Genomic DNA, 26,795 nt, shown 5'->3' on the forward strand with positions numbered 1-26,795 from the left:
AGATGTATTTTCCTTCACCAAATGATTAAGTAAGGCAAGGTATAATGTACAGCGAGCGGGTCATTATTGCGAAATAAACCCTGACAGGGTGATGCAGGACCAGGTCTTGAATCACCCTGAAGGGTTGATTCAGGGTTGACATCATCCCGCTTATTACACGGCTACTTACCAAAGAAATCAATAATTCTACACAAAATATTGATTTAAAAATGATTTTATTGATTTAAAAATGATTTTATTGCTTCTGCTACAAAAAATAGTCCGTTAGATTCTACGGTTGGAACTGCGTCCATAGTAACGTAAACACTGTAGCCTTCTTAAGATTAGCCTATTTAGCGTTATAATTCACGTTAAACTAGCCTATTAAAAAAAAATAATAATACCACAGGAATGTACCACATAACCTGTGATACAGTACCATAGGAACAGGTGGTACAGTACCACAGGAACGTGTGGTACAGTACCACATAACCTGTGGTACTGTACCACATGTTCCTGTGGTACTGTATCACACGTTCCTATGGTACAGTACCACACGTTCCTGTAGTACTGTACCACCTGTTCCTATGGTACTGTATCACAGGTTATGTGGTACATTCCTGTGGTATTATTTTTTTCCTGTGGTATTCTTGCGGTATACTGAAGCTATTAGGGCTGTCAAGGAGGAGGTAGAGGATGTCCTGAAGCAAACTGGGCAGGAAGTCCGGCGTGGTGGCCCTCTCATCAACCTGACCCGTGACATGCTACTGAAAACACCAATCTTGGACAGCACTGTAGAAGAGACCCTCCGGCTGACTGCTGCACCTATCCTCACCAGGACCGTACTCCAGGATATAACCTTCAAGATGGCTGATGGCCGTGAGTATTGTATTCGCGAGGGCGACAGAATGTCGCTCTTTCCTTACTCTGCCGTTCACATTGACCCGGAAGTCCACCCTGACCCGCTTTCTTAATCCAGATGGGACCAAGAAAAGAAAAGATTTTTACAAAGCAGGGAAGAAGGTGAAGTATTTCAACATGCCCTGGGGTGCTGGGGTCTCCATGTGCCCTGGGCGCTTCTTTGCCACCAATGAACTGAAGCAGTTTGTTTTCCTCATGTTAATCTACTTTGACTTTGAGCTGAAGAATCCTGATGAGAAGATACCTGATATTGACATCAAACGATGGGGCTTTGGATCTATGCAGCCCACCAGAGACATTGAGTTTAGATACAGACTCAGATTTTGAATCGACCACCACAGAGTGGATGCTGTTTTTCTGATAAAATATCAATTATCTGAGGTTGATTGTCTCAGTAACTTTTCTCTTGACAGTTTTCTTTATGTTGAAAACATGAGATTGCACAGTTAAGAATTATTTGTGTTATCACATGAATGTTAATAAGCATTATCTCATGTTCATTTTGTTTGACAGTACATTGCAGCTTTAAAGATCAATACAAATGGTTATGTATAATTCCATAGAAGTAGGCCTATTTCTTAGTAAGAAGTTTGGAATTGTTTTTAAATGTCTGTGGGAGTGGTTGTGTGTCCCTACGGGCACATGAAACTCCATAGCATGCTGATCCATTAAAAAGAAAAAATGGGATCGTACTAGTTGTTTGACTTTCTCTACAGAAATTAGATAGAGATACTACATGCACTGTGGTCATGCTCTCTGTCACATTTACTCTATGCAACCAAACACAACAGTTAACACCAAAATCACATTGTTATAATGTGAAAACCTCGTAAGTCTAATTTTGGCGATTTTCTCTTTTTTTCACTTCAGTTTAAGGATTATATGGTCCTATACGGTCCTCCACGAGCGACTAAAACCCCTTTACTAAGATCCAAATCCAAATCTTTAGTTGAGGGCGCCTTGGTCCTTCACCCGGATCCTCACCACCTTACCATGATCTGTATTTTTTTCACATTCGCCGTCCTCCACCCTTCCTTGTTTAAAAGAAATTACAAATCGGTCTGTCTTGACACACCACAGTCCACAGTTAAGCAACTTATTTGAGCACCTATAGCTTGACTCTCACAGTTTCTGTTCACTAAGCTAACACAACAAAACTCTCTCTGACACGTAATGAACAGAGCAACCAATCACACCACACTTTAGCAGAGGTCGGTGGGATCTTTTTTTTTGCAAAAAATAATAATCGCCTTATATTTTCATATAGAAATTAGCTGTGTTATATTCATTCTGTATCCTAAGTTTTGTTTATTTTTTTGTCCAAAGAAAATTACAGGAAGTGCTTAGGGGGAGTTTGGCTCATTCCAGGGGGAGCTCAAGTTCCCCTTAGCACCCCCTTGCCACCGCGCCTGCATGGTGGTCATTTTGAAGCTGCAATAAGCGATTTTCCGACCACTAGGGTCACAGAAACCGCAACACATTTGTAAATAAAGCACAGCAAATCTACTAGACTACAGAGGGCCCTTAGGACAAACCTAGCGAAGGACTGTGCATAAAGGCTAATAGCTAAGCTAAACATACCTACAGAGAAGTATCGCTGGTTACCATTCTCACTTTGCCAGATTTTTTTCCCCACTGAAGGCTGTCCCACAGTGACGAGGTAGGTAGCAAGTTTATTAGTTTACTCACTTGATTTTTTGTTCCTGAAAAGCTGACATTTTGGAGATACAAGGTTTGAATAGAATGTTTAATAAAACAGACAGGCTGTTTTGGTGTGTTTTGTTAGTTATTTAAAAGGCAAATATTCACTCCCGTATATGAGGTGGGAACTGACTGGAAAACACAAACTACCAACATAACCCAAACTTTAAAATGCTCATGTGATCTTTATTTAATGGTATTGTGCAGAAAGGGCACATTTAGCAGGTCACAATTAGTCACCCTGGAAAAAAGCTCAAACTCACTTCTTCCTCTGCTTCTTTTTTTTTTTTTTCCGTTTCCAGCAGAAATCATCAGTGCGGCCACATCCAGGCACTTTGATCCACATCATTCCCAGAAGTCACATAATGTCCAGGCTCAATTATCAACTCATTGCCACTGTCTGTTACGGAAGCCCTGAGAGGCAAGTGAGAAAAAAAAAAAATCTGGTGATCCATTTTCTAAGTCTGATCTAAATTGTTTTATCTCCTGTGTTTATGACTTAAGAACAGGTGAAAAAAAAGGTTTTGCCAGGATAATCTTTCTAAGTTCCTTAATTTTTTTTTTTCATCTGTGAAAACAGGTGGAAAAAAAAGTTTTGCCAGGCGGAAAAAAAAAGGTTTTGCCAGGATTGTTTTTTTCTAAGTTCATTTTTTTTTTTTTTTCATCTGTGAAAACAGGTGGAAAAAAAAGTTTTGGCAGGTGAAGAAAAAAAAAGTTTTGCCAGGATCGTTTTTTTCTAAGTTAATTTTTTTTTTTTCATCTGTCAAAACAGGTGGAAAAAAAAGTTTTGGCAGGTGAAGAAAAAAAAAGTTTTGCCAGGATCGTTTTTTTCTAAGTTAATTTTTTTTTTTTCATCTGTCAAAACAGGTGGGAAAAAAAAGTTTTGGCAGGTGAAAAAAAAAAGTTTTGCCAGGATCATTTTTTTCTAAGTTAACTTTTTTTTTTTTTTTCCATCTGGGAAAACAGGTGATAAAAAAAGTTTTTTTTTGTCAGGCTCATTCTTCTAAGTGTTTGTCGTTGTAATACTCATTTCGGCCACAAGAGGGCACCACTACCCCATGTTCTAAATAGGACTAAGAGCGTTCATGTTTTCTTCCAATCTCGTAATACACGGGGTGGTGCCCGGCAACTGAATGCGGAAGACCAAAACCCTGTTGTCTGTAGCTTAGCCTAGCACGGAAAAATGTCCAGAAAACAATCAACTGCACCTGAAAGATGGATCTATCCTAACTGGACGTGACTCAACAGCAAACGTGCAATCGGTAAGTGTCGCCACTTTGTGATTATATTTACAGTTTTTTCCAAGTACAGTCAGCTGTTGAGAACATGTCAAGGTTTGCTAACGTGTAAAGTTATGTTCCATTTGCTTGTTTGCGACATTGTGTTCTTGTTTATTTTACACTATATGATGCTTTGTTGCTAAATCAGTTGCCTTATGTGGAGAGATGTGTCCGCTAACATAACTTGAGAATGAGAAATGGATACGGTAGTTTATGGTATTTCAGTCCGATTAGCATCGGGTAGCTAGCAATAGGGACAAAAACATGTGCAGCTAGAGTCGGTTGTAGGCTTGTAGATTATTGCTGATTGGAGTAGAGTCATTTAATTTAAATGAATTATTCTTTTTCTTGATAAAATCTATAGAAAAAATACAGTGTGCACAACTCAAGGGTCCAAGCACATCTGAAGGTTCTATTGTTGGCCAAGTACCTGAACCTGATCAGATGAGGACATGACAAGTTTCCAGCTTTTCAGTATTGTCAGAGTTGTACCTATATTTTTGGAGGAGATAATCAGACATTTACACAACCTGATTAATTTCACTGTATGCAATCTCTTGTAGACAAGATATTACTTAATTAAACCAGTCTGTTTAATGACAAGTCGGTTCCATATTGGTAATGCGAGCCAGGCAGTAAGCTGAAGACTTAAAAGACCCCTATCATCAGTATCTAAGTAAATTTTGTTACAAAGACATTTCTTTGATAGAAAAATGTTTACACTCAGTTCGGCTTTTACGCATTCACCACCCAGTGGTTTCTGCCACAAGGTCTCTGGTTACCATGCATCCTCATAGTTGATTTTAGAGAAGATTAAGATATCCCAAATACATTATCTATTTACTGCTCCAGAATTAATGGCACCCATGGCAAGTAAAATATCAAGCAAGTATGCTTTATAATACCACTTTACCAAGCATTTGAGCATGAACCATAGTCCATTACTTGATCCATCTTTCAGGCCTTTTCACTTCATCCTAAACAAGAGTGCCTATGATTTTGAAAACACTGTAGGTGGTTGGTGCTTCACAATCCTAACACCCCATGACTTAACACAGGGATGTTTTCAGTATACAAGAGTTCATTTTTATCTGAAATGTCTGTTGATCAACCTATTTCTCATGGTCAAATAATTTGTCATATGAAGATATTTGTCATTAGAAAACTGTTTGCATTTTTTTCATTTGCAGCACATACCATCGCCACTTTTTTTTTTTTTTTGCTGTTTCCCATGTTGCATTGTTTCCCACTTCCCTTAAATGTCCCTGGTTTCGTTTCTTGCCTTTTTTGATGAATTGTATATTGCATTTTGTTTTATTAAAATTAAATGTTACTGAATTTTTATAAAATTTTGCTGAATGTTATACTGAAAAGCTTGTGTAATATGATCAACTAATAAACATGTATAATAGTACAGATTTTGTCTGTTGTTTTTATTAGACTAGTAGTAGAAGTAGTAGTACTTTATTGGCATGTTGCAGTCACAACACTGAATTACTTACTAATTTACAGATTAAGAACTCACCAAAAGGGGTATAGAGGTTCAGTTGTCTAGTTAGCAGTCTAGTTAACAGCTTTTACACAAACTCATCATCTTTCAAGCATTTTTGTAGTAAAAAAAAAAACTGTGCAATCATGAAAGATCAAAATCTCTGTTTCTCCCCTCAAGTCTTTTAGTGACAGAGGCATTGGACAAAAGTTACAGAAAAATATATATAATCCCACACACACTGTCTACACTTGCATGGTGCTTTATTTTATTTTTTATTTTTTTATTTCAATGACTGAAATGTAATAAAGCACCATGCAAGTGTAGACAGTGTGTGTGGGATTATATATATTTTTCCCTTTACACACCCATGTAAATTAAATGTGAAACCAATAAGTAACCACAACACTGACTGTTCACAGAATACAATTATTTTATTATAGAAAAGGCATAAAAAAGGCACATGTAGAAACATAATACTGCTTGTGCAGGACCATAATGGGGTGCTGTTATGTTACAAAATCTACATCTGTGTGTACACAGGGGAGTGTTCCACTGTAGCAGTTACTGCAGTGTAGTAAAGTAGTGCAGTATCAATGACCAAAATGATTTATAATTTGATGTTTTTAGTTACCTGTTATGTAGTCGTGGAAAACACCCAACTACAACCTGACCTCATGCCAGATAACCAAAACAACAAAAGAAGAGACTAAGTATTCAAATGAAATATATTGACAGTATGTGTACCTTCCTCTCAGCCTACAGATCCTTTGTCAGCTAGTGCTGGGGCTTTCTAGGTCGCAGGGTCAGAGTAGTGATACCAGTGTGTGTGATGCTGTGCATATGCTGTGAGCTCCCTGATGCTGCCAGCTACGTCTGGTTCAGACTGCCTCTTGATTGAACCGAGACACGTGGCTGCAATGACGTCCTCCTTGGCTGGCCTGTCAGACTGGGCGCACGGGTCTTCTGGGACGGGGATCTTCAAAACCTGGCTCACATAAGGTGCAGGTCCTGGAACACGTGATCAAAGATGAGGTCCATCAACTCATCGACGTAATCTGTGGAGTAACAAACACAGAAATCATAAGTTCCATTACAAGAGTGTACATCACATACTAGTGTGTAGCAAATTTGCAATTTTCATTTATAGATTACTTTATACTATAGTTTATACTTTATGACATTTGTATATTTATTGAATTTTCATATTTACAAAGTTTTGTGTGTGCAATAAAAATGTGTGTTGGTAAACATACTGAAAGTTGGCTCAGGGGGTTGGCTAAGCAGACCCAGGGTCCTCCTCATCTTCTTCCTCCTCCATTAGGTCAAGACGGGTCTCCTGGATGGTCTCTTGATAGGTGGGGAGGTCAGGCTAGGTTGTGGAGGAACAAAGGGGACAGCTGAAGATCCAACTCTGAAATCTCTGCAATCCAAAACTACATTACCACAAACTACAGCCCCAATAATTACTATGTAGTTGATTCTAAATGTCTCCAACACAGTCTCAAGGAAAATAGTACATTATAACCTCCAGAGAGGTAGTATTTCTTGTAGTGTCGTTGTTCAGGTTTTCTAGGTTGCCACAACCCCAGCTGATTACAAGACTAGACTTACAAGACTAGGTGCAAAGACAGAACGTGAAATGTTACATCTCATCAGCCAGTAACTCCCTTCCATTCATTTGGCATTAGAAGTGAAATATTCATGGTGACAAGAGTCCCTGATCGACAAAGTACTTTTCGAGTTTTGCCACGTTACAGTTGCGGTTGTCTCGTGTAAGGAGATGTGTCCGCAAAGTGAGCCAGAGGAGCTAACCTTAGCTAGCGGCTAGCGCTAGAGGCTAACGCTAGATTAGCTTGCTGCAAGTGGCACTAGCCCCTAACCTTGAGTACGTGTGTCCCGACGGCACCGGGTTAACGAGACGAGGTGCTCGTTTTGGCCGGCTGAGGTAGCCTACAACCGACTCTAGCTGCACATGTTTTTGTCCCTATTGCTAGCTACCCGATGCTAATCGGACTGAAATACCATAAACTACCGTATCCATTTCTCATTCTCAAGTTATGTTAGCGGACACATCTCTCCACATAAGGCAACTGATTTAGCAACAAAGCATCATATAGTGTAAAATAAACAAGAACACAATGTCGCAAACAAGCAAATGGAACATAACTTTACACATTAGCAAACCTTGACATGTTCTCAACAGCTGACTGTACTTGGAAAAAACTGTAAATATAATCACAAAGTGGGACACTTACCGATTGCACGTTTGCTGTTGAGTCACGTCCAGTTAGGATAGATCCATCTTTCAGGTGCAGTTGATTGTTTTCTGGACATTTTTCCGTGCTAGGCTAAGCTACAGACAACAGGGTTTTGGTCTTCCGCATTCAGTTGCCGGGCACCACCCCGTGTATTACGAGATTGGAAGAAAACATGAACGCTCTTAGTCCTATTTAGAACATGGGGTAGTGGTGCCCTCTTGTGGCCGAAATGAGTATTACAACGACAAACACTTAGAAGAATGAGCCTGACAAAAAAAAACTTTTTTTTTCACCTGTTTTCCCAGATGGAAAAAAAAAAAAAAAGTTAACTTAGAAAAAAATGATCCTGGCAAAACTTTTTTTTTTTTCACCTGCCAAAACTTTTTTTTCCCACCTGTTTTGACAGATGAAAAAAAAAAAATTAACTTAGAAAAAAACGATCCTGGCAAAACTTTTTTTTTCTTCACCTGCCAAAACTTTTTTTTCCACCTGTTTTCACAGATGAAAAAAAAAAAAAAAAATGAACTTAGAAAAAAACAATCCTGGCAAAACCTTTTTTTTTTTTTCGCCTGGCAAAACTTTTTTTTCCACCTGTTTTCACAGATGAAAAAAAAAAAAAAAATTAACTTAGAAAAAAACGATCCTGGCAAAACCTTTTTTTTTTTTCGCCTGGCAAAACTTTTTTTCCCCACTTATTTCACAGATGAAAAAAAAAAATTAAGGAACTTAGAAAGATTATCCTGGCAAAACCTTTTTTTTCACCTGTTCTTAAGTCATAAACACAGGAGAGAAAACAATTTAGATCAGACTTAGAAAATGGATCACCAGATTTTTTTTTTTTTCTCACTTGCCTCTCAGGGCTTCCGTAGTCTGTAGCTACTGTTGTAGCTACTTTAAAATTATCTTCTGAGACATTAAAATTCAATGTCGTGGGGCTGTTAGACTCTTAGTCTTGTTATTTCCTGAATGAGTACGGACTGCGTTCTCACTGATGCAAACCATACCACAGTTTGCTTAGAACTGTACTCAGACCACTCAGAGAACTCTGGTGCGGTTCCTTGGTCCACACCCGAGATCGAAAAAAGCTCTAACATTACTTTTGACACAAACCATACCCGGATTCAGACTAAAAGGCCAGCGGTAAAGTCCCCTAAGAGATCAGGTCAACGCATGTCTCGTGTAGCTAAATGCAAAGGAAATTTAAAAAATGAAAATGAAAAAGGGCTGCCTCGATCTTTCTTGGTTCTCAGGTCTTCTCTGCTAAGGCCCTTTTTTTTTCTTAAGGTCCTGAGCCAACATGGAGTTATCTGGAATTTGGTTTTAATGTCTCACATGGCTTTCACTGTGGTTTCCCTGGCAACAAAGAAGCTGCCATCATAGTCAGGCTGTCTGAATGACATGGAGCGTTCTTTTAAGTGGGTAAAAATCCAGGCGACCATCTCCCTTGTCACATCAAACTGTGTTCAGGTCCTGGTTGGTGGCCATATCTGGGACAGCATGCAACTGACTCTCCTTAGCATCAAGATCTGGTTCCTACAGGAGACGGTTCAGAATGTTTTAATACGTCTTAATACCCAAGGGACCACAAGATCCTTGTACCTTTGCATAAACATCCTGAAGTCTGCCACTGGCTTCTGCCAACAGGAACTATATTATGTATTCCCAAGAAGAAGGGCCAGAGGATTTTTCTGGTGTTCTCTTCGGCTTCTATTATCACGAGCATACCTGAAAAGGGGATAAAATAATAAATTCACAGACACGGGCTCTCTTCAAGTCATGTATGTAATTAATTAATTAATGAAGGAAAAGAGCAGTGTGCTTCCCCAAGCAGAGCTCCAAGATATAACAACCAATTTCACGAGACAGCAAGTTAAAGTAGCCTATATTAAGATACTGTAGGCTAAACATAATCAAATGCATAGATTATCATCTGAATAAACCAGGACAGTTCCTGCTTGTTTCTGCATTTTATGGAATATTTCCATTAAAGGAATAGTTCACCCAAAAATGAAAATGCAGTCATTATCTACTCACCCCCATTGAAACATTTTTCGGGTGAAGTATTCCTTTAAGCACATACTTTTCAATATGCCACAGTAGCATCTTGAGAGGCAGACCACAGTGGGAAATTGAAGGACAATGACACAATTCTTTATGGTACAACGAAACACAGTCAGTTTATTAGGTGAGGGGCAAGGGAGGTTGGGACAAAGAGGTTCTTCCCAGACCGGGGAAGTTCAATTTCAGTAGTTTCCTTTCTTCTCCTAGAGACAGAGAGAGAGAGAGAGAGAAGGTTAGTCCACACATCACCAGGACAGCTCCTGACTGGTACTTACCCCCCAGCTGGTCATCTCTATGCTTCCAACGTCTCCCTATGCAGGTACTCTGATTCAATGATGAATCCAGGCTGGAGGCGGTTCTGGAAGGGGCGCTGTCCTGGTCTCTGGCTCCCTCCATTGGTGGCATTGCCGAGAGGGGAAGCTACAATGCATTTCTACATAACAGTGATCTACTGATAAAGTATACATTCTGCCTTTGCATATCAAAAATGAAAATATGAAAAATCCAAACTCTTTTAGAAAGTCTCTCCTTGATATCAACCAGTCCTTCAAGTGTTAAATGGTGATGTAAGGAGGGACCTGCTGCTTTATTTCATTATCATAAATTACTAACATAAATACTTTCTGCAAGACAGAAGAACCATTCAATCTTGTGATTTTGAATAAGCTTGGCCGCTCAAAACTGAATAGGAGATGACTTTCGAAGAATTTGACATTTATCTATATGAGATATGAGATTACTCATCTATAATGAGTAATCTCACCTCTGCTCTGTAACGAGGATCACCCTCAGAAAAAGAACTGACCGCTGTGTGCTACATGCCTGACAAGCACTGGGTCAGTCCTGCTGAATGAGAGCTAAAAGTTCTTGCATTTACTTAATTTTAACATTGTTTAAGGTTTGATGTCTCTCCACCTCTATAATATCTGTACTAATACAATAAAAAATATTTGATTTGACAGTTTAGGCCAGGCCTATCCAATTGGCGGCCCGCGGGCCACATCCGGCCTAGAAGCAACCTCCGAGTGGCCCAGCGAGCTTGAATTATAGGCTATTTTAATAGCAATTTTAATATTTTAATTGTAATATTATTTTATAAAAATTTGGACTCGTTTTCACTCATCATGAATTTATTTCCTCCGTGGCAGAAAAACACGTTATACGAGCCTTCAGAAACTCCTGCAGGTTAAACTGGACTAACGAAACACTTTTGGGGCTGACTGACTCTAAAAGACTCACTATAAACAGACTTTAAGACACTCGCTAGCCTAGCAACATTAGGCTACAAACAACCCATAATGCAACACTCCGTGTAGGAGTTGGTTTTACACCGGTACTTTATCCATTCAAAAAGAATATCTGATGTTGTGAACACGTTTGTCTAGTCCAGTCTGTGCACTGATAGCATTGATAGCTCTTTTTTATTCTGTTTCTGCACTTTGTGATGTGCCTGGGTCCTATGGAAGTCTGTTTCCGCCACCTGTTAAAAAAAAATCTGTCACTTTTCTCTTTTTTTCCATCATGAATTGAAATGTTTTTCTCAATATTATGACTTAGCATCTCATAATTATGAGATATTAAGTCATAATTATGAGATGCTAAGTCATTATTATGAGATGCTAAGTCATTATTATGAGATACTAAGTCATAATTATGAGATGCTAAGTCATTATTATGAGATGCTAAGTCATTATTATGAGATACTATCTCATAATTATGAGATGCCAAGTCATAATTATGAGATACTATCTCATTAGTTTAGATAGATTAGATTAGATTTTATTTCGAACATGTTAAAAAAGTAAAAAATATAAGTGAGAAAACCAAAACAAAAATAACCAATAAAATTAATAATAAAATAAACAACATAAATAAATATTTCATGTCCGAAGAGGAGTAGGAAGAAGTGAATACTTATCAAGTCCTACCCCCTATTTTTATATTTTATCTATAAACTTAATGTTAAACATAAATATTCCAACTTTCCGCCCCAGTGTTCACGATGCACAACTCGATCAAATCAATCAAATCAAACAAAATTAAAACATTCAAAACAAAACAATCAGAATAAAACAAACAAAACGACACAAATCAAAAACAACCTACACATCCTGTACCCTGTCTTACTATGCCAGTTCCCCTCTCCGATCATCCATCCCATATCCATTCAATATGTTATTTTTAAACATTTGTTTAAACTTAATTAAATGTTCTACATGTCTTCATTTCCTCACTACAGTTGTTCCATAAATTAACTCCTTTGACTGTTATACAATGATATTTTGTATTAGTCCTGACTAATTGTTTCTTGAACATATAGGTTCCTCTCAAGTCATGTTGACTTTCTCTCATTTGAAACAACTTTTGGATACTATTAGGTAATAACTGATTTTTAGCTCTGTACATGATTTGAACCGTTTTTAAGTCAACCAAATCTTTAAATTTTAGTGCTTTTAATTTGATAAAGAGTGGGTTTGTTGGTTCTCTTTAAGTGGCTTTGTTTACAATTCTTATGGCTCTTTTTTGAAGGATGAAGATTGGATTAGTGATTGTTTTATATGTATTTCCCCACACTTCCACACAGTAAGTTATATATGGGTCTATAAAGGAACAGTATAAGGTGTATAGTGAAGTTTGATTTAGAAGATCTTTGACTTTATATAATATTGCAATTGACTTTGATTATGAAATGCCAAGTCATAATTATGAGATACTAAGTCATATTTATGAGATACTAAGTCATAATTATGAGATACTAAGTCATAATCATGAGATAGTATCTTATAAATATGACACTCACAGGCCACTTTATTAGGTACGCCTGCTTGTTAACACAAACAGTCAGCTCCTCCAAACAGTGAAATCATGCGGCTGCAAATCAATATATAAAGCATGCAGACATGATGAAGTGGTTTAGTTTTTTGGTTGACCAAACATTAGAATGGGCAAGATGCGTGATCTAAGCAAGTTTGACTGATTGGTGCAATTGTTGGTGCCAGACGTGGTAGTTCAGCATCTCATGCACTACAGTCTCTAGTGTTTACAGAGAATGGTGTGATAAACCAAAAAGATCCAGTGAGCCGCAGTTCTGTGGCCGAAAATAGTTTATTCATTAGAGAGGTCAGAGGGCAGAGGAGAATGGACAGACTGGTTCAAGCTAACAGAAAGGCAACAAATGCTCCAATAACAGTCTTTACAACAATAGAGTGCAGAAGGGCATCTGAACACACAAGTTGTGGCCCTTATGATAAATGGGCTACAGCAACAGATGACCAGCCGCTACTAGATAGGTGTACCTGATAAAGTGGCTGGTGTAGGTCAGAAATATGAGATTTATTATGATTTATTATGAGATAGTAGCTCATAATAATGACTTAGCATCTCATAATTATGAGATAGTATCTCATAAATATGACTTAGCATCTCATAATAATGACTTAGCATCTCATAATTATGACTTAGTATCTCAAAATTATTAGATAGTATCTCATAATTATGACTTAGTATCTCAAAATTATTAGATAGTATCTCATAATTATGACTTAGTATCTCATAATTATGAGATAGTATCTCATAAATATGACTTAGTATCTCATAATTATGAGATAGTATCTCATAACTATGACTTAGCATCTCATAATAATGACTTAGCATCTCATAATTATGACTTAGTATCTCAAAATTATTAGATAGTATCTCATAATTATGACTTAGTATCTCAAAATTATTAGATAGTATCTCATAATTATGACTTAGTATCTCATAATTATGAGATAGTATCTCATAAATATGACTTAGAATCTCATAATAATGACTTAGCATCTCATAATAATGACTAAGCATCTCAATTCATGATGGAAAAAAAGAGAAAAGTGCCAGATTTTTTTTAACAGGTGGCAGAAACGGGCTTCCATACTTGGGTCAGATGTGACCAAAAATATTTTTTTTTATTTCAAAAGTGAAACAATAAACATTGTTTTGTGTGTGTGTGTGTGGGAGAGAGAGGGGAGAGGGAGGGAGGGAGATACTGGTAGAGAGAGATAGAGTGTGTTATTGGTTACTGTTATTGCCACTTGTTATGATTCTGTGCATTGATAGCTCTTTTTTATTCTGTTTCTGCACTTAGTGATGTGCCTGGGTATATGTGACCAAAATTTTTTTTTTTTATTTCAAAAGTGAAACAATAAACATTGCTATTTTTTACTACATTCATTTGCGTTTGTTTAAAATTTGTCATTACCAAAAGCTAAAAAAAGGTTTTAAATAGGCTGCTGAAAATGTCTGGCCCATCTACATTTCCTGGTTTTAAAATCTGGCCCAACTGAATTTGTAATTGAATAGCCCTGGATCTGGGCAGTTTCGACATTTTGCTCTGTGGGATTGTTATGATTCAAAAACGGTCATACAACCAGAAGGACACCATTTTTCACTGCACGCCTCTAGTCCAACCTTTAGACTTTTTAACTCGTCGGGACGAACTAGTCCAAACTAGTAATGCGTCCGGAAAACATAATAATTCATCCAAAAGACTCATTAAGTCACTCCGAATGACTTAGTAACTTGTCCCAATGAGATAAACAGCATTCAGCGCATGCATGTACACTTACATTTGGTTATGTTGAAGTTTGCGTGTCAATTTAGCACATGGATTTCACAATACAAAGTTTTTTCATTAAGAAATATCTTTAAAAAGTGCATTGACCCTTTTAAAGTTTTTATTCAATGTTTTAATCAAATTTAATGCAGGTTAGTATGACATGGCGGCCGCTCACACCAGACCCCGGCCTCAGCCTTGTAGTAGGCTACTCCACTTCTTGGGATAAAGAGCGTGCTTATTTTGCTAGACGGACTGTGTGATGTGAAAATGACACATCTTTTCGATATCTACAATTGCATTTTGACTAGTCAGAATAATAATTCAAGACATCCATAAATACATTTTGACTAGTCAGAATGGTAATTCCAGATACCTCCAAATTAAGATCTGTCTAGTCAAAATTCCTTTCAAGATATCCATAACTTAGATAACCTAAAGGGACTTTTGACTAGTACTAGTACTACAGTTTGAGATATCTCCACTTTAGTTTTGACTAGTCATGTCTTAGTTTCAGATAACAAAAAAAGATAATTTAGATATCTTTAATCATGAGGAATTGAAGATATCCTTGAATTGATTATGACTAGTCAGAGCTAAAGAGAACATATCTTGAATTTGAGTAAGGACTAGGCATAATTTCTATGGAGATATCTGGAATTCACATTTCAGATACATTTCAGTGAAAATTGAATAGTAGATATCTTTAATTGGAGATTCCATACAACTTAATGGCAAAAATAACTTAAATCTTACAAGTCAAATTGTAATAAATTTTGACTAGTCAAAATGTAATTTGAGATATCTTAAATTAGCATTTTAATTAGTCATTAATAGATTACAGATCTCTGTAATGTGAATTCGGTCAAGCTAATAAATATTAAAACGGCTTGCCAGTCCGCACAGGTACACGCGCTGTACAAGCCTGCCTCCCGTACAGCGCTGTCCCCTGTTGTAGTATAATATTTCAGCCGTCAGATGTCATTTGTGACAGATGTCAAAACCTAAATTCAAGATCTCTAGATTGTCCTAAATATAAGACAGATTGCAAAAATGGGTTCATGTTTATTAATAATTTAAAAAAAATAAACAATCTAAACAATTCATGACTTTACAAATAAGTAGGCCTATACGCTGATTACCTCATTGAGCAAAACTTGGTCTATGTACTTAATAATTTTTTGTGAAGAACATATTTAAGACTTGCTGGTTTCTCTTCATATTGGGTAAATGACAGTATTTTGCTTTTAGAGTGGCCAGTCCACTCCCCACCACCAGCCCACCACTATCTCTGGACATGAAAATGTCTGTCTACCCTGAATGATAAGGCATAAGAGCAATCATTTTACGGCTTGTGTTCAATTCACTCTCCAACCAGTAGATTAAGAAAAAACAGTAGAAAGAAAGATTGAACGGAAAAGTACATTCATTTACATTGGAATTGAACCTTTCAGCAAACTGAGATCCCTTGGAGATGAAACATCCAGGGCAAGACAACATATCCATGTTATCTGATGGTTATGTTACAGTGAGTTTGGTCGTGTGTAAAGTGTGAGATCACCACTTTTGTACATTTGTGAGTGAGTGGTAGGCTTATCACACATCTACTCAAAAGGCTTGTAGGTGTTCCCATGTGAATGATTCTGTGCCTTAGCTCTGATACTACACAAGTAATAGATCAACCAGGATTGCAATGTACATATAAACCTTCAGTCATGACATTTTTGATCTTACCTTCTTTCCTATCAGGCAATTAATTTATCTCCAGGCAGGATCCTCACCTACCCATTGGCTAAGATTTTGGGGAGAGGGTAACACATCATAAGTAGCACCTATGATGAATTTTATGCAGTTTGCCTCCATCCCCCATAGCTCTCTCCAGCTGAGTTTCTTCCTCTATACACTCTCCCACAGGCCCTGCTATGCCTGAGACACTGCATTGGCACACCTTGCTGACTCCTCCTGTTGATGTATTTGATCTACAACCATCTTTCTCTTCTCTGATGAAGTTGCCTTACCCCCCCCCCGCCCTTGTTGCACCTGCCCTACAATATCCCTATGTCTTAGTGCTGACTGTGCCTGTTGCACTGCCTCTCTTGGGTTCCATTTCCGCCCTGCTAACACAGGAGGTGCTGCACTCCTGACTATTGGATCCTTAGATTCTGTCAGTGTCAACTCCAATCTCACCTTTGCACATTTAAACTCCTCTGCTAGGCGAGATATAGGTAGTTCCAGAATTCCTTTCCCATACAAAGCTACACTACGCAGACAGCGTGGAACTCCAAGCCATTTCCTGACCAGTCTGTTCAACTTCTCTACCCTTGACAGTGGTATCTCATATACTGTCAGGGGCCACATTAGCTGAGGCAATAGGCCAAACTGCAAACACCACAACTTTAGCTTGCCTGGTAACCTTGATCTCTCTATGTCCTGAATACCTCCAACTAGCTGCTGTCGTATCTCCTGAACCTGGTCCCTATCACTCAGATTTGTATCATACCACCTTCCTAGGCTTTTGACAGGCTTCTCTAGAACTGTTGGTATAGCTTCCTCATCTATGTCTGCTAGCTTCCCCTTAACAATGGATATGCTCCTTGACTTACTCGGTTTAACTTTCATCCTAGCCCAATTCAGGTTATCATTCCATTTATTCAGCAACCTTTTTGTACAAGCAGCTGTAGTCATTACCGTATCGTATCATCCATATATGCCCTAATGGGTGGGAGGCGCAGCCCTCCCTGCTGCCTTTCCCCTCCTTCTACCCACTTTGATGCCCTAATAATTACCTCCATCGCCATAGTGAAAGCTAAGGGGGAAATGGTGCACCCTGCCATAATTTCTGTCTCAAGATGCTGCCAGGCTGTAGTCTGTTGTTGTGAAGATCTGTATATCTTGAAATTATGCTCTTACTAGATTCTTAATGCTATCTGGGACCCTAAAGAAATCAAAAGCCTGCCATAATAGATTATGTGGTACAGATCCAAATGCATTAGCAAGGTCCAAAAATACCGCATGAAGATCTCTCTTCTCTTGCTTAGCTGACTGAATTTGATGCCAAATCATGCTTGTGTGCTCTAAGCACCTGGAAAAAAATGGTATTCCGGCTTTTTGCACGCTTGTGTCAATTAACCTATTCCTTTCCAAGTAATTTAACAGGCTCGTGCCACTACACTAAAGAAGGCAAATAGGCCTAAACTAATTTATATCTGTAGAGTTTTTCTCTTTGGGAATCAGAATCCCTCCTGCTCTACACCATGATCTAGGAATAAATTGCTTTTTCCATGCTAGCTTCATTAGTTTCCATAGGTATCTCAATACATTTGGTGCACTTTTGTATACTCGCTAAGGGACACCATTAGGCCCTGGGGCTGATGAAGCCTTTGCATGCCTTACCACCTTTTCCACCTCGGTCCACTTTGGCGGGCTGTCATCTATTGCCATATAGTCTATTGCCCCAATGGGTGGGATATCTGGGGGCGGCCCTAACTCTCTACCCTTCTCCCTATCTGTATGCACCTTTTGTGCCTTTTGTGCACACCTATTGTTTTATTATATCCCCGAAATGAGTTTCGGGGATATTATGGATTCACCCCACCCGCCGCCGCGTCCACCGGCGCGTCCGCCGCCACAGATCCTTTGTGTGAACGCGATAACTTGAACAGTTTTTATAAGAATCTTTTCAAATTTGGTATGGACATTGACGACCCCTAGAGGAAGAATCTATTGATTTTGATGTGTTTATGATTATTAGAACTATTATTAATTAATTGATTAAATTCATGTCCATGCTATTTGGACCCATATCTCACCAATGGTGCATTATATTGTATTGAAACCATGCACCATGGTCTAGTATGGCTTCAATTAGACCCACAAGAAATATGACCCCCATCGGCCTGATGGTGGCGCTATAATTAAAGGTCAAAAATAAAAAGTTTAAAGGGCAGTATCTCCCACACCGTTTGTCCAATTTACGTGAAACTTGATACACATGTCCACCTAACCATATACAAATCTGCAATAAGGACCCTCAAGGTTCACCTGGAAAATTTTTGAGATATTTTGAATTATTTGAAAAACACATTTGTAACTCCTACACTGTTTGACGATTACCACCAAAATCAGTCAGCAGCATCTATGGTCCAAGCTCTTTAAATTTTGTTTATAGACTGTTGATATCTACTGTAGTTTTGAAGATATTAACTCTTAAAGTTGTGAAGGAGGCGTGGCCTATAAGCTAAATTGTTATAACTTTGTGATAGATGGTCCAATCATCATGAAACTTGGATAACATGTTCACATATAATGAATGAACATGTGTGCAAAGCTATTTAAATCTTGACCAATAGGGGGCGCCACAAAGGCCAGAAAACTGTATCTCCTAAATCCAATTGGTGAAATTGCACGAAATTCGCTACACATGCTCTAGGACCATGTTCTAGTCAAAATCTGAAGTTTGGTTGTCATTAGTGAAAGTGGGCGTGGCCTATGACATTTTGGCTTATAACTCAAACAGAATTTCACCAATCACTATGAAACTTGGAAATCATGTTCCAACCCGTATGTGGAACATGCACACCAATTTCCATACAGATCAGATTTTGCCCAACAGCAGCATTTTGAGTGTACAGCTAAACACAGTAAAGCCAATACAAAGTTGGATATTGACACCTTTTAACTTGCTATTACATTCTTCAGTATCAGAACTTGAAACAGCCTAATATGACAAAACTGACAGTAATCTTAATGTAAACTTCTACGTTTCAGCTCTGGCTGCTGTGCTGGCATGACCCAGCCATCGCCGCTAGTGGCTATATTTAATTAGTTAAATTTATTATTGAGTGTTAAAAAAATAGTTAAGGTACATACCCTTTATTATTGGGGACACAATCGGATTATATCCATTCATTTTGGAGTGTTTAGGAGTAATAATAATATAATTAACTTTAGATTAGCCCAGAAGGAAAAATGTTATTATTTGGCGAAATAAAAATAGTTGGGACATACAACCAATATAATTGGGAAGATTAACCCTAGAGTCTTATTGTGTGATTATTGAATGGCTTTTTATTACATTTATTATATATTACAATGGGGCCTTCGAGGATTGGGGAATTTCGGGGATATACCCTTTTATGTATTTATGTGTGTGTATTAACTTTTCTTTTATATGCACTTTTATCGTAGTATTTCTGTGTTTATTAACATAAACACATTAACACATTAACATCAACATTAGACCCCCATTGGTGATAATGCACTTCAAATATATCTGACTTTGACTTTGTATGACAACCAGGGCAAGATGTCAGAAAAAATGTGATGAAGATGACCCTGGGGCCTACTAGATTGTCATTTTCCCAGGCCCAGGACATTGCCTCAACCTTCCAACTTTTCATTACACCAACCATTGAAACAATCATCCTGGAGATGACCAATATGGAGGGTTCCCACAAGCATGGAGAACACTGGCAGAGGATGGACAAGATAGACCTGCATGCCTATATGAGGCTGCTGATCTTAGCTAGTGTATATACTGTAGGTCCCAAGGCAAGGCTACCTCCAGTCTTTGGGATGCTGAAGGTGGAAGCCAAAAAGATAATAAAAGAACACACTGAATGTATACTGTACACTGAATAAATAGAGTCTCCTGGACTGTGAAGTAGGAAAACACAATTATTCCCCAAGTTGTTGATGAGTGACAGGTTGTTTCTTCATTCAAAATAGATTTTTGGTTTAAAATTAAATGAAGAGGGTATTAGATACTAGGGTGAATGGTGAGGGGGTTCAAAATTACCTGAGGACAAGGGGAGCATACATAATATGAAGATTACCCAAGGATTAAAAGAAAAAGCAGTGAGACTGCTTTATTGGAAACAAAAACAATGCAATTTTATAGTTAGTAGTAGTAGTAGTAGTAGTAGTAGTAGTAGTAGCGTTTATTAGTGCTTCGCAGTCACAGACTGAAATGACACACCAATTTACATACACATAGTATATTAAAACAACAAGGAAATAAAAATACATTTTCAACAATTATAAAGTATTAAAAATATACAATCTACAAAGTAATGTCAACAGGGTAGTCTAGTTCTAGTGCAAATAATCCAACTTCTAGGCTACATGTAAATACATTTGAGAGGAGGAGGAGCACAGTGTCTTTATCACAAAGGAATTTGAGCTTCGCTTCCAGATCATGCTGTGGCTGCAAGGAGAAAGAGCCATGGGATTCCTGCTGTCGATTCTACTTGCTGTGCTTGCCACTATAATTGGAGGGCTGTACCTTCTAGGGGCATTTCGGCAGCGGTGCCCAGGAGAACCCCCTTTGGATAAGGGACTCATCCCCTGGCTGGGCCATGTCTTGGAGTTTCGCAGGGACACAGCAAAGTTCCTAGAGAGGATGAGGCAAAAACATGGGGATATATTCACAGTACAGCTTGGAGGGTTTTACTTCACATTCCTCATGGACCCTCTATCTTTTGGAGCATTTGTTAAGGAGGCTCGAACAAAACTGGACTTCAACAAGTTTGCGAGGCAACTGATAGTCAGAGTCTTTGGTTATGAACGAATGGAGAATGAACATAAGTTTCTCCAGCTGTCCAGTAACAAGCACTTAATGGGGGATGGACTGGTAGTAATGACGCAAGCCATGATGAGTAATTTACAGAACCTAATGCTGCACAACATAGGCTCAGGGGAAGACCAAAAGACCTGGATAGAGGACGGACTGTTTATGTACAGCTACAATATTGTGTTTAGGGCTGGCTACCTAGCGCTGTTTGGCAATGAGACAGCCAAGACATCAGGGAGTGTGGAGAAAGCCAGACAGATAGACAGAGTAGAATCAGAGGCAATATTTTATGAGTTTCGTAAATATGACAAACTCTTCCCTCGACTGGTCTATGGGGTTCTGCCACCTAGAGAAAAGATGGAGGCGGAGAGGCTAAAGAGGCTCTTCTGGAACACTCTGTCAGTTACAAAGATGAAAACCAAGGACAACATCAGTGGCTGGGTGTGGGACATGCAGCAGGTGAGAGAGGAGCATGGGATGAAGGAGTTCATGCAAAACAGGTATATGCTCTTGCTTCTGTGGGCCTCCCAGAACAGCACAGGGCCTGCTGCATTCTGGCTGCTCCTCTACCTCATGAAGCATCCGGAAGCTATGAGGGCTGTCAAGGAGGAGGTAAAGGATGTTCTGAAGCAAACTGGGCAGGAAGTCCGGCGTGGTGGCCCTCTCATCAACCTGACCCGTGACATGCTCCTGAAAACACCAATCTTGGACAGCACTGTAGAAGAGACCCTCCGGCTGACTACTGCACCTGTCCTCACCCGGGCCGTACTTCAGGATATGACCTTCAAGATGGCTGATGGCCGTGAGTATTGTATTCGCGAGGGCGACAGAATGTCACTCTTTCCTTACACTGCTGTTCACATTGACCCGGAAGTCCACCCTGACCCGCTTTCATTCAAATATGACCGCTTTCTTAATCCAGATGGGACCAAGAAAACTGATTTTTACAAAGCAGGGAAGAAGCTGAGGTATTTCAACATGCCCTGGGGTGCTGGGGTCTCCATGTGCCCTGGGCGCTTCTTTGCCACCAATGAGCTGAAGCAGTTTGTTTTCCTCATGTTAATCTACTTTGACTTTGAGCTGAAGAATCCTGATGAGAAGATACCTGATATTGACATCAAACGATGGGGCTTTGGATCTATGCAGCCCACCAGAGACATTGAGTTTAGATACAGACTCAGATTTTGAATCGACCACCACAGAGTGGATGATGTTTTTCTGATAAAATATCAATTATCTGAGATTGATTGTCTCAGTAACTTTTCTCTTGACAGTTTTCTTTATGTTAAAAACATGAGATTGCACAGTTAAGAATCATTTGTGTTTTCACATGAATGTTAATAACCATTATCTCATGTTCATTTTGTTTGACAGTACATTGCAACTTTAAGCCTCAATGGTTATTGCTATTATGTATAATTCCATAGAAGTAGGTGAAGTCATTGTGGTGATTGTTTCATTATAACAAACAAAAAAAACCATGGGAAAGACAAATTAAGGATAATGATATGCTGCTTAGTAAGAAGTCTGGATTTGTATTAGTCTCTGGAAGAGGTAACCACTGTAATTTTAGACGCTATTGTATCCTGAAATGAAATATGATACTGAGGCAAATTATATATTTGAAATGTGTGTCTTGTGGGAGTGGTTGTGTGCCTGTGGGCAAATTCAACTAACATGCTAATTTTGTCATTTTGCTTGAGATCCATTAAAAAGAAAAATTGCGATCCTATTAGTTATTTGACATTCATGCACTGTGGTCATGCTCTCTGTCACATTTACTCTGTGCAACCAAACACAACAGTTTACCTGCAATAAGTGATATCAGACCATATAATCACAATGAGATAAACCAATATCCACACACGCGAGCCAGCTGTGTTGCTGTTTTCACCTCTTTTCAAGCTTGTTGTCAAATTTCACTCTTTTGTTTATTGAAACATCTTCTCAGGACAGAAACTTTTATGATTCGTTCAATCAGGTGACCTATCAAAACAGAGAGGAGAAGGGCCAATTTGAAACGTAAAGCTGGACCGTGACAGGCAGAGCTGGCGTTGTCAAAGACAGAGGTAAGTTAGTTAACACAAATGTTTTTTATTTGTAGGTATTTCATTGATAATTTATTAACTTTACTGTTAAATAGAAAGAGACAAGTGCTCAGGTGCAACAGCTGCTTTATTAACCTTCCTGTTAAATTGAAAGAGACAAGTGCTCAGGTGCAACAGTTGCTGACTATGTAAACAAGTTAGCTGTTAGTAGTGATGTTACGTCTGACCCCGAAGCTCCGAGACATGCGCCGTACTCGCTAGGCAATTGTATCTAAACCATTGTGCCGAGGCTTGCTTTGGGGCGGAAAAAATCACGTGACTTATGACGTATGAAGCAAACACTGCTTCGTTCAGTACCTGAATCACATGACTGGTTTGGTTTGACAGGTTGGCGCATTCAAAACTTTGGCGGGATCGCGCGGGATTCCCTATTTAAAGACCAGACATGATGCATTTGTCGTGGGTTGTAGTAGTAGGTGTTTTGGAGTGTCGTCGTAGTAAACAGGATTGGATTGCGTATTTTCAAGTGTGATGGAGCCATCAAGAAAGAGGTCCCCAGTGTGGGAACATTTTGAATTGATGCCCCCGAATAAGGTAATTACAACATAAGCAAACATTTATTGTCCTTGATGTGTAGGCCTACAGTAAAATGCACAATATTAATGAAAGGGTAAAATAACATAATGCATTCAAATGATCACTGACTTTGCTAACTGATGGTTTTACAGGTCCAGTGCTTGCTGTGTCCTCAGCAGCTGGCTTATAACAACAATACCTCTTCAATGCTGAGGCATTACAGGGCGAAGCATGAGAGGTCTCAGTCAGAGAACAGGCCGGTTAATGCCAACAGCCAAGGTAGGCCTACATGACTTTATCATGTTTACAACTGTCATACTAAGGAAACAGTGAATATTACACTAATCAATTATGTTTAATGAAATCCACAGTAGTAATGCCAAAGGATTAGTATTTATGTAACTTTGTTGTATATTGCCCTGTGTTACTCTTACTACATTTCAATAACACTTAATATTTCTTTTAAATCAAACCTAATGAATTATATTCTATGCATTACCTTTTTTAGGCAACAGAAAGCAAGAACTTGATGAAGCTCTTGTCAACTTCATAGTAAAAGATTCTCAGCCTTTCTCCGTTGTGGATGATGTTGGATTTAGAGAGCTTGTGGCAAAGCTGGACCCCACATACTCTATTCCAACAAGGCAGGCTCTCAAGGCCATGGTGGATAAGGAGTATGTGGTGCAGAAGGAGAAGGCCAAGGCTGAGATGCAGGGGGTTGAGGCTGTGAGCCTCACGGCAGATATGTGGACCTCAATAAATATGGATGCTATTTTATATGCTATTAATAAATTGTTCATTACACATTATGCAACCCAAGATATGTGAAGATGAATGAAGAATAACTACTGAGTGTTCATTTCTGGTGAGGTTGTTATTCCATATTTTTCAGGTGTTAACCTGTGGAAACTGCTGGACAACGATGCCAACGAGGCCAGAAAAGCAAAAAATGCCACCTCGGATGCAACAGTGGAAGTGCAACGCTACCTGACTGATCCTCCTCTACAAAGAGCAGAGGACCCACTGACCTACTGGTCCAATCATAAAAGTGTATACCCTAATTTGTATCACCTTGCAAGACAGTTTCTGTGTACCCCAGCCTCATCTGTGCCCTGTGAACGGGTTTTCTCAAAGGCTGGGGAAATTGTGAGCAAAAAAAGAAACCGTTTGAGTCCTCATACTGTTGAGAAAATACTGTTTCTCAATAAAAATCTGTGAGCATTATCCCCATTCTCCCACATTGTCATGAGTTACACAAGCACACCCTCTGCCCTGTTTCCCAAGCACACCCTCTTCCCTGTCACCCAAGCACACCTATGTACCCCAAAACCTAAGTACATACTTTGCCCGAATACTTATACATAACCTTTATTTGTAGAGCACATTTCATAAACGTTATAGCAGCATAAAATGCTTCATAACAAAAATAGAAATATACATATAGAATCAGACGTGCCAAATAACATACATTGTCTTCAACATTAATGCAGTCAAACAAATGAAATGTGCATGGCGCATCACATCCAAAACAATCCCAGAACCAATAACGGAGCATCTGCGTCTTGGTTGCACTACATTTATTTGACCAGCAGATGTCACACACGCGCGCTGTGTTATTTGAAGCTTCGAGTAGTGAACCCATTTTCGACACAATTGGCTGTAAAGCCTCAAAGCTTCAGAAAGCCTCGTTTGGCCATCACTAGCTGTTAGCTAGTAGTTATGTTAGCTGGTATGGTCACGGCATATATGCTAGCTATTGTTAGCTGGCTACATAGAATAGTTCGTTTTATTTATTTAATAGGCAGAAATAAACACCTTCACCTTGCTTCACCTTCACCTTCAACTGCGACTTTCTTGACTTGCAAAATTATCTTTTAAATTGACAAAACATCATATGTGTAAGTCATGGCACAATTCAAACGGGATCAAACAATTATTTGTCTCTCGCCGTTGACTACCGTACATATTTTTTCCGAAATAAGGTCCCATGGGGGACAGCGGAAGGGGAGGGACTTAGGCTCTCTATAAGACTCATGCTTGTTTTGGGGGCAGATGTACTCATGTCTGTTCTGGGGGCAGATTTATTTACAGTAGGCTATAAGACTCATGCTTGTTTTGGGGGCAGATGTACTCATGTCTGTTCTGGGGGCAGTTTTATTTACAGTAGACTATAAGAGTCATGCTTGTTCTCGGGGCAGATTTATTTACAGTGGGCTATAAGACTCATGCTTGTTCTGGGGGCAGATTTACAGTAGGCTATAAGACTCATGCTTGTTCTGGGGGCAGATTTACAGTAGGCTGTAAGACTCATGCTTGTTCTGGGGGCAGATTTACAGTAGGCTGTAAGACTCATGCTTGTTCTGGGGGCAGATTTACAGTAGGCTGTAAGACTCATGCTTGTTCTGGGGACAGATTTACAGTAGGCTGTAAGACTCATGCTTGTTCTGGGGACAGATTTACAGTAGGCTGTAAGACTCATGCTTGTTCTGGGGGCAGATTTACAGTAGGCTATAAGGCTCATGGTTGTTCTGGGATGGATGTATTCTGTGTCCTGTTCCCAGGGCAGAATTAAACTAGTTCTGAGGGCAGAGAATAATTTTTGCTTTTCTGTTTAGTCTTTAGTCTTGTCCTATCTGCCCTGGGAACAGAAGCCCCCAGAACAAGCATGAGTCTTATAGATACTTTATAATCTTTATAACTTTATGTTTCAAATTGGCCTGCCTCCTTTCTGTTTTGATTGGTTTCCTGATTGAACCAATCACAACAGTTTCTGCCCCGAGAACATGTTTCAATAAGCAAAAGACCTATCTGCGCAAATTCAGGTCAGGCAGTCAGTCAGTCAGTCTGGATGCTGAGCTGCTGCACTTCGTCAGATGGCCTCTAGAGGGTGTCCTTGACTGTGAGATGCAGTGTTTCCCATACAGAGGCACAAAATCAAGTTTGTCAGTGTATAGAAATTGATCTAAATCAATCTCTGATGTGCGCATCACGTAATGTTTGTCATGTGGAGATAACATCATAGCAAAAAAATAAAAATGTGAAAAATACATCATAGCAAATGAAGTGCCAAAATCTTAGAATAAGTAAGACCACCCTAATAAAAAAACAAGGGGTACCATAAATAGGCTTAGCCATTAGCCACACTCTCTGCCCTTAATTTACAGACATTTACGTCTTCTGCTTCCCTACAAACTTTAATGTCAGGTAACGTTATTACCTGTGGTATTTAAGTTACGTTAGCCGTGGCGACACTGATCTGCTGTGTCTGTATGTCTCCATTCATTTCAATTAATTTTCAATAAAAGCTGTCTGTT

At 38.9% G+C, this 26,795-nt stretch overlaps 1 protein-coding gene and 1 pseudogene across 1 annotated transcript; both read left to right on the forward strand.

Annotated features, from left to right (window-relative positions):
• The first annotated feature begins 566 nt into the window (after positions 1 to 566).
• Positions 567 to 1,256, forward strand: LOC139920059 (7-alpha-hydroxycholest-4-en-3-one 12-alpha-hydroxylase-like; annotated as a pseudogene).
• Positions 1,257 to 20,509: 19,253 nt separating this feature from the next.
• LOC139923116 (7-alpha-hydroxycholest-4-en-3-one 12-alpha-hydroxylase-like) lies at positions 20,510 to 22,045 on the forward strand. Its single transcript, XM_071913835.2, has one exon. The coding sequence runs from the start codon at positions 20,510 to 20,512 to the stop codon at positions 22,043 to 22,045; it is 1,536 nt and encodes a 511-aa protein (XP_071769936.2).
• Positions 22,046 to 26,795: the final 4,750 nt, after the last annotated feature.

This window comes from Centroberyx gerrardi, chromosome 13, assembly GCF_048128805.1.
Source record: "Centroberyx gerrardi isolate f3 chromosome 13, fCenGer3.hap1.cur.20231027, whole genome shotgun sequence".
Lineage (NCBI taxonomy): Eukaryota > Metazoa > Chordata > Actinopteri > Beryciformes > Berycidae > Centroberyx > Centroberyx gerrardi.